General features: G+C 40.5%; 1 protein-coding gene across 2 annotated transcripts in view; it reads left to right on the forward strand.

Annotated features, from left to right (window-relative positions):
* FBN1 (fibrillin 1) overlaps positions 1-9,471 on the forward strand; it is a 210,099-nt gene that overhangs the window by 127,423 nt on the left and 73,205 nt on the right. The window contains exons 22-24 of one of the 2 annotated variants that reach the window (XM_018562908.1): positions 3,702-3,752; positions 6,196-6,321; positions 7,357-7,581. The exons of the other annotated variant lie outside the window; for it this stretch is intronic. Coding sequence (XP_018418410.1) covers positions 3,702-3,752; positions 6,196-6,321; positions 7,357-7,581 — 402 coding nt within the window. The remainder of the gene's footprint in view (positions 1-3,701; positions 3,753-6,195; positions 6,322-7,356; positions 7,582-9,471) is intronic. 2 annotated transcript variants of the gene reach the window in all.

Here is a 9,471-nt window from a genome sequence, read left to right on the forward strand (position 1 = left end):
GGGGGGGGGGGGCATTTTTTAATCTTTTTCAAATAAAGGACTTTGTCACAGTGTGGGTGTTTTTGCTTACATTTATTTTACTTGCAAGGCCCCATCCCCACATCATGTACCCCAAAAGGGATCAGGGGGTTTGTGTGGGGGGACATTTTGAAAAATATGGAAGCCCTCTTTTACAATAAGGGGGGGGCCCAGATTTTCAGGCCCTCTCTAGGGGAATAAGTACAGAGTACATTCCAACATTACATTACTCATCCCCCCCCCCAAAAAAAAAGTTAACAATACCCCTTGATGTAAAATCAACATTAGTTACATTGTCCAGCCACACACATCCTCGTTTATCATGATGAATTGCCACTCGACAACCTCCTGCCTGGCAATGATGACCTGCTGACATGACAACTCACTGCCTGGGGATGTTTACCCATCACAAAAGGGTTGTGGGAGTTTTGCGGGGGGTTGGAATCTAGAAGCCCCTGCTATAATACACAGTCCCTTGTTACTCATTCCCTTCCGAAAAAAGTCAGTTAAATGTAAATAAAAACACCACACTGTATCCCCCCTCCTGATTAATACCAGGCCACATGCTTTCAACATTGGGAGTTGTGAGGGAGGGGAGGCAAACCCTCTCCTTGCATGTCCCCATGTTGAGGGGTCAAGGGCCTCATTTGCACACCCTGCCCCTCAAAATGAATGCAACAATTTAAGGGAGGGTTTATTAGAGGAAGCCCCCTTTAGAATAGGGCTACCACAAATTTACTCCTTACATATTCATCCTCCACAGGAATAAGTATGGGGTACAAAGTACTCCTTGTTACACATTCCCCAAAAATTTTAATAAAAACACAAACACCAGAAAAGAAAGAAAAAGAAAAAAAGAACACAATATCTCCCAATGTGAATCTAACATCATTTTATGTCTACTAGTGATGTTGATCAATCACGACGCACCACCGCCCCACAATGTTAATCTGTCACCACAACAACCCGCCACCTGACAATCCTTTTCTGCTGCTTCTTCCGTCACAAATGACAGATCTCGGCTGGTCAGCTGCTGTTTCTAAACAAATCAACAGTGGATCTTTGGTGACATAATTGACCAAACTTGGTCATGACCATATGTGGTTAATGGCATCACCCAGGATCCACAAACGGTTTACAAACAGAAGCCAGACTGAGATCTGACATTTAGCGATGGTAATGCTACCACTGCCAAATAACAGATCACAAGCTGGCTTGTTTACAAACAACAGCCAAATGGTGAACTGTCATATAGCGGTGGTAGTCCTTCCACTGGTAAATAACAGATCCCAGGCTGCTGCTTGTAAATAAAACATGCCACTTTATAAGGACTGGATCGCATTGCTCTCTAGCTTTCTTGTATAGATTTAAGACATCTCCAAACATGTTATTTAAATGCTTGTGTATTTTTAATGTTGCCTTTTAATCCGCATTAAAAGACCTTGATAGATATATATATATATATAAATATATATGTATACACACACACACACACATATCAATTAATAAGATTTATCTCTCATGGCCTTCAATGGAATTTGGCACTTTGGAGTTTGCAAATTTCCCACTAAATTTCTCGAACATTCTGCAAACTGAACTTTGCCCAATTCAATCATCCCAGTTTTGGCAAAGTTAATGTGGAATTCCAGTCAAATCTTTTTTTTTTTTGACTGGAATTTGGTTCTATTGCTTTTTGGGAGACTGCTGTCACATTAAATAATGAGGGGGTATTTCCTCAATGGGGACACTGACACAGCTAAAAACCTGGCAAAGAATCCTACCTTTCCACACTCTACCCAAAATAAAAAGGAAGTTTGGCTGCAGCAACCGTGATAAATAAATGTAGCTGAATTAGCTAAGTATAGGTATTTTCAGTTTTAAGCCCTTGGAAAATAAAATTTCCATTAGCTAGAAGCATAAAATAAGAAGAGGTTATAATACATGAGTACTCCAAATAAAATGTCTGCCGTTAGAGGGAAGTAGAGCAGGCTTGATCCCCTGTCAAATCCTCCATGTTGTCTGGGATCTTGAAGGAAGCTTTCATCCACCCTCGTAGCTATAACAAGTCCCTGCTAAGAAGATGGGCTGCTTGTTGTCACTGGCTTGTGTGTGGTCTATTTTTTTCTATAGACAATACTAGGGATGCACCAATACAGGGCATTTTCACAAGTACTTTTACTCATGAAAATGCTCAGGTACATAGTGCCGATGCTGGGACCTCAGGCAGCCTGCTGGGGACCTTGTGGTAGCTGTCTTTGACAGTGCTGGTCCAGTTTCACATCTCCTTCTTCCCAAGACCGGCACAGCCCTGGACAGCCCCACACTCGCCCCAACAGACCTGGAGAGTCTGGCGTCCGGCACCCACCCATTCAGCCATGGAGAGTCCCACATGCAGCCCTGGTGAGACCCAAACACAGCTCTGTTGACACACAAATGCAGCCCTGGAGAGACCCACATGTAGCCCTGGTGACACCCAAAGGCAGCCCTGATGATACAAGAATGCAGCCCTGTTGAGACCCAAACGCAGGCCTGTAGAAACCCACATGCAGCCCTGGTGACACCCAAACGCAGCCCTGGAGATACCCACATGCAGCCCTGGTGAGATGAAAACGCAGCGCCGGTGCGACCCAAACACAGCCCTGGTGAGACCCGCATGCAGACCTGATGAGATGCGAACGCAGCCCTGGTGACACCCAAATGCAGCCCTGGTGGAACCCAAACACAGCCCTGGTGGAACCCAAACACAGCCCTGGTGAGACCTGCCTGCAGCCCTGGTGAGATGCGAGTGCAGCCCTGATGAGACGCGAACGCAGCCCTGGTGACACCCAAACGCATTCCTGGTGGCACCCAAACACAGCCATGGTGAGATGCAAATGCAGCCCTGGTGACACCAAAACACAACCCTGGTGAGATACAAACGCAGCCCTGGTGAGATCTGCATGCAGCCCTGGTGAAACCTGTATGCATCCCTCGTGGGATGCAAACGCAGCCCTGGTGACACCCAAATGCAGCCCTGGTGAGTCCTGCATGCAGCCCTGGTGAGATCCAAATGCAGCCCTGGTGAGACCTGCATGCAGCCCTGGTGAGACCCAAACGCAGCCCTGGTGAGACCCAAATACAGCCCAGATGAGCCGGTTGGCATTTTCCATTGCTGTATAAAATGGTATCGGTGCATCCCTAGACAATACCTGCATCCTGTACTGTACACTCCATAATATATATGGAGAACATATTGCCTGACAGCAAGAAGGGAAGAGGAAAATTATCCCACAGACTCCAGAACAGAAACCTGGATGAGTAATGGGGCCTTGGCCACTCCACCCTAAATAGGGGGATTTGCTCTTCAAACTGAAATCAGGAAAAAAAATTAAAAAAACTTTAGTTAAAAGGATACAATTCTTTTAGTAGGTATGAGTCAAATGTATCTCACTATGGATAGCAATTCATTGTAATTCCAATGGACATATTTGGAAAATTAAATTTAATGTCATTTTATTATGATTTGTCATAATTTTTTGCAACTCAAATTAAGACTAATCAAAATAATAATAACACAGGTAATTGTGATAAGTATTTGGGGATCTAAAAAGTTGTAGCTTTCAGACTGCTGTCCTGCTCTGTATGTAGCCCCTTTCACCTATGTTTGCATTATTCCAGATTAATTATGTGTTTTGTTTCCATAGATCCTGTCTGCGCAAAAGGTTTTTCAAGGTCAAGAGGCACAGCATGTGAAGGTATACATAAATGCTGAATCAGATTTGAATGACACCCGGTTGTTAATACTGCTATGAAAATACAATCCCTTTCAAGGATTACAAAGCTATATATTTAGTGCACGCTAAATTCCAAGCTTTGCCTTGCAGCATATAAAACTATAAGCCTATGTACTATAAACAAAAGCTGGACTTGGTGACAGTGCAGGAATAAGTGTCATGTTTTATTACACCATTGCTCCATTACAAAAAGTTCTACCAATCTTTGTTTAAATTGAGATTGAAAATACATACACCAAGCCCCTGTCATCTTAGCTTATTTGTGCATAGCTCAGCTGTAAAACCTCAAATCATCTCTGAATTGGTGCTGACACTGTCCTTCCTTCTGGACGGTGGCTACTTTTGTTCCCCATGGTCGCTGTGTGTGTTGTAAAGTAGCCATTGCTCTAAAGCTCACTCTCGTGATGGACCACAATCTCACATTTAGTTTACTAATTTGTATTGAGATTGTAGTCCAATGAAGAACAAAAGTAGCCGCCCTCCGGAAGGAAGGACAGTATCAGCATGAATAGCATGAATTCAGAGATGATTTGAGGATCTACAGCCGAGTGATACACAAATAAGATACATTTTTATTAATAGTTCAGGTACTTGAATGTGTTTTTAAGACTTATCTCCTGAGTCACTTAACTCTTTTTACATTTCATCAACACATTCTAACATCTATCCATCAACAAAAACATTCATGAAAACATAGAAAAATATCCTGTTCAATTAGAAATCATAAAGATATAGGGGGTTATTCTCAAAAGAGCCGAAGGATCCAGCCGTAGCTTCGGCTGATCCTTCGGCTCCACATAGCCCTACAGCAACCGAAGGCGGCCGAGCGGCTCAGCCAAGCCAAAGGCATATGCTTCGGCTCGACTGAGCCGAAGTGACAGCCGAAGCAGGGAGAATGGCCCGCCGAAGTGCCAGCTAGCACTGAGGAGTCAGCTCTGGATCGGAGACCGTCACCAGCGCTGGAGGGACAGCTGAAAACTACAGTAGAAGAAGAAGATGATCGGATCAAGAGGCATCATTTAAGGTAAGTCCTTACACTAACATTGGGGGGGAGGTTATTATCCTTTAATGTCACTTTAATAAAACATAGACTTTCACATGAGCAATATGTAGAAGTAGCACCCTCTTTTGTTTTATAGTTTTCCACACCATCAATCATATTTAGTTACCAAGAACCACTCCAAATGAAATTCAAAGCTAATTTCATGCTCTTTAAAGAAAAGGTACATCCACAGTTTATGCAGTTAATACAGTTTCTCTTTAGTTTTCCATCTCTGGAAGACTGCTGACAAAACATTACACATATATATCTTTATATATCTATATACATATAGATATATATAGATATATATTATATATCTTATGAAAAAAACATGGACTCTTATAGAGGATTAATTTTCATACTTTTATTTGTGTATCAGTATCAAATTCAACATTAATACATTATCATGTATCATTTAAAATGTTCCCACTGTGACATTTTCTCATGAAAGCAAGATACACTGCTGACGTTGCAGTGGCTAAATAGTTAAAATAACAGTGTGTGTGCGCTCCTAGTAACTAGTGTGTTCCTTTATTATTTTAGTCATTATTTGTCCCTAATTAACTGACAGGTGGCCAAGGCTTGGAAGACCCAGCATAATGGTCTACTGGATACTTCCACTGACCTATGGGCAAGATAGCTCTTCCCTGATGTCAGATCCCCAGAGACCCTTGTTTTGTGCTTGTGAGGGTTTACTCCCTATGACCAAACACTTTGGCTTTTGGTCTTGTTTTGTGTTCACCATGACAAAGCTTAACACGCCCTGGTATGAGCAAGCCAATGTCAACACTAATAAAAAAGGGTGGTCCCATCCTTTTCTCACTCTTAATTAAAACTATGCAGGCACGTGGAATTGTCAGCTATGTGTTAATGCTCCTTTCCAAAAGAAAATTATGTAATCATGTGTACCATTTGGCATCCAATGTCCATGTCATAACAACGCAGAAGTCTCTCTCTGCCATTCTGAATAGCACCAAAAGTTCACTTAAACTGTATAATGAAATATTTAGAGGAACAACCTGTAATATTCTTAATAACTACATGAGCAAAACCTGAATCAGAACTGAAGACAGAGCAAGAATCTTTTTTTTATGTACAATTTCCCAGGTTTACTCTTACTAAGCCAGATAAAATACAGTTTGGACACTGCTTCCAAACCTAAAACTACAAACAACAGCACCCAGTATTTATTTTTTCTTTTCAAAATCTTTCGAGGCACAAGCTTTACACACAGTTCTGAATGCTGCTATGTATCTTACAGTCTTCTAAATAAACATTTTTTGGCTCTTTAGTTTGGAGAGCTCTTGAAAAATTGTGTTTGCATTGTTTCAAAAATGAAAGATGTATTTGTTTTGGTTGCAGATGTCGACGAGTGTAAGGTGTTTCCTGGATTGTGCATCAATGCTCGATGTGTTAACACACTGGGATCCTTTACTTGCGAATGCCCCAATGGGATGACGCTTGATGCTTCTGGACGCACATGCCTTGGTATGATATTACACACTTTAACAAAATAATCATCCTCTTAAGAAGTTTTTGTTTAAAATTTTCCAAAGGATCCCTAATGAATATCTCTCAAATAATTATATAGGAGCTTGCATTACATATGTTAAATGAAAAATCGGTTACAATGGAAATGTTTTGACATTTAAAATAGTAGGCGGATTTACAAGCCCTTACTGGTAACTAATGATGAGTGTATCAATTTGTAAGACAGGCATATCAGTGAATTGCATTTTTTAACATTCTTTTGAACATATTCATAGAGATTGCGGAGAATCATACAATTAATCAATCAAAAGTAATTACCTGGATTGGAGATTTAGGGGATTCTCTGCAGATTAGAGAGATGTCCATGCAAACATTTAGAAGAATGATAATTTGTGAACTGGTGATTTTCCTGATCATTACTATGCCGGTGGTAGATCAATACAAGAAGATAAATATAGAGCAGTATCTTGCTCAGACATTAAAGTATGATATGATGCTAATCAGCTGTCAGTTTTAATGCACCAGTTAATAAAATAGATATTTATAGTGTTACTTTACTGTATAGTATAGATGAAAATATATTTATAATAGGTATACAGTTGTGTATTGCATTCTGTAGTATAAATGCAGATGATTCACTTGTTAACACCATGGCTCTGGAGTGCTGAGTAGATATAATTCACATGAAGGAAAATTGTATGTAGGTTCTTCTAGTACTTGCCAGGTTCCTACGAGGTGCTTTGGTTTCCTACCACAACCCAAACAATTCTGCAAGATTAATTAGCTCACTCATAATTTTGTAAATAAAATAATTTAGCTTGCTAGCTATTTTTAGACAGCCATATAGGTTCTAAGCATGCAGCCACATACCTCTGCTTTATTGAACACTTAAATATCCTAATAAAATTAATTGTTTGACAATAGTGTAATTGATTATCAATTAGGTTCACACTCTAAACTACCTACTAGGTAAATGAGCTACACAAGTGAACAGACAAGATTTTTAAAATGTGGTTGTATTGTTTTCATCAGACATACGCTTGGAGACTTGCTACCTAAAACACGAAGATGAGGAGTGCTCTGCTCCTATTGCTGGACGCCACCGGATGGATGCCTGTTGCTGTTCTGTTGGGGCTGCCTGGGGATTTGATTGTGAGCAGTGCCCACCAAAAGGAACGACAGAATTCGAGACCATTTGTCCCAGAGGACCTGGATTTGCTTCTAAAGAAATAACACCTGGAAAAGTCTTCTCCAAAGGTAACACTATTTAGTCTTTTTGTGTATGTGGAAGACACAAAAACTGTACCAGTGTACTGTATATAATTAGCCTGTGTGTTGTGGCAATGCCTCTTGAAAATATGTGCCTGCAGACAGTGCCCCTGTAATATATGCACTGTCCAATCATTATATGTTCCCCAAACAATGCCCGCACAAAATGTGCCTCCAGACATTGCCTTTTTATAAGCTGCTTTTTATTATTTAAAAAAACAACAACATTGAATCAAACATTAAAATCCAATAAGCAAAATGCTGTATAATACACGGTAATAAATGTCCTTAGGCAATGATGGATTGCCAGGCAATGGATTATTAGGGGAGTTAGACTAATCATTCTCACACAATGGATTATTAGGGGAGTTAGACTAATCATTCTCACACAATGGATTATTAGGGGAGTTAGACTAATCATTCTCACACAATGGATTATTAGGGGAGTTAGACTAATCATTCTTACAAATAGTTCCGGTAACATACAAGAATATTTTCAAGATGGTCTTAATCAAGGTGATTGCATGTATATGGTCAGCTCTTCCCACATATACAGGGTTATGGAGGGACTCATGTGAATTCATAGTAGCCATCTCTCTAGCAATACAGGCATCATCTCTGGATGGCCAAAATCAGTCATGGATATTAAACAATTATGCAACTAGCTAGTGAATGTGAACAATTTGGGAATGTTAGCCCAAAAGCCTGGAGAACATTTGAAGGGTCCTGACGAAAAAACAGTGCCCTTTCCGAATATGTGCACTCGCTGCATTTATGCTTCTGATAAAATGCCATAAATTGCTGTTTTCTGAATTTCCATTAACACTTCACAAAATATATGTTTTTCCATCGTTTATTTACATATTATAAAAGAGAAAAAAAAAACCCCGCCAAAAAAAAACAGAAAAGGGGGGTCAGGAAAGGGGGAGAGGGGTTTGAGGTGGGTAAGCCTGAAACTGATAAATGGATTGTTAGACATTTAAAATCAACTATAAATATCTTCATGATGACAACCATGAAATGTAATAGGCCGTGAGACAGGAATTGAGAACTGTTAAAGAACCTGCAGTCCCCCAGGTAAAGATATAAAGAGGTGTTATGAGCCTGCCATTAGATTGTCAAACCTGTAAAGCCAGGTTTTATGGAATTGTTCTCCTTTATATCATTCATTGGCAGAGAAATTGCTTTTTTTCCCAATAAAGTTACAGGCCTTCACTGCATTCAATAGATTATCAGTAGTAAAGTAAAAGCAGTGAAGCGCCACAAACAATCACTCCTCAGTGGGAAATCCTCTTTAACATGCTGCCCCAAAGAAGCCGGGAATGCTGTGAGATCTAGGAAGTGTTCTGATGAAGGGGGCGTGCCCCAGAAACGCGTTAACGTCATTTGCACACTGGAACCCTTCAGTGGATGTCCATCTGCTCGCCAGTAAACTTTTCATGGCTGTTTTTTACCTATGTTTGTGAGTACCTTTCTCCTTTTACTTGATCATTGGAATAAATATGACCTGCACCAGGAAAGGCGCCCCTTTTGTTTTTACTTCCTATTCCTGGAGAACATTTAATGTCTGATGGTCTTAAAAAAGCCCATGGGGCAATCGGTTTAATGTAAGAAATCAGCGTGTAAAATGCAAGGTAATATAATCAGATGCATATACAAGTAAATAGGATATGTAATGTTTGCTAGAGGGGTAAAGGCAGTGAAGCAGTGCGTTGTTGTAGTGCTCAGCCAGGGTAAAGTGTTCCAGGGCGTAATGTCTAGCGCATCGGTAAAACCGTATGTTCAGGAATGATGTCATAGTGAGAGAATGGGTGCATGGAGTGTGTGATGCCAGCAGGTCAATGTACAGACATGCAAAGGAAAAAGACCACTCAAAAA

The sequence above is a fragment of the Nanorana parkeri genome, unplaced genomic scaffold (genome assembly GCF_000935625.1).
Source record: "Nanorana parkeri isolate BGI_ZX_2015 unplaced genomic scaffold, ASM93562v1 scaffold611, whole genome shotgun sequence".
In the NCBI taxonomy this organism is placed as follows: domain Eukaryota; kingdom Metazoa; phylum Chordata; class Amphibia; order Anura; family Dicroglossidae; genus Nanorana; species Nanorana parkeri.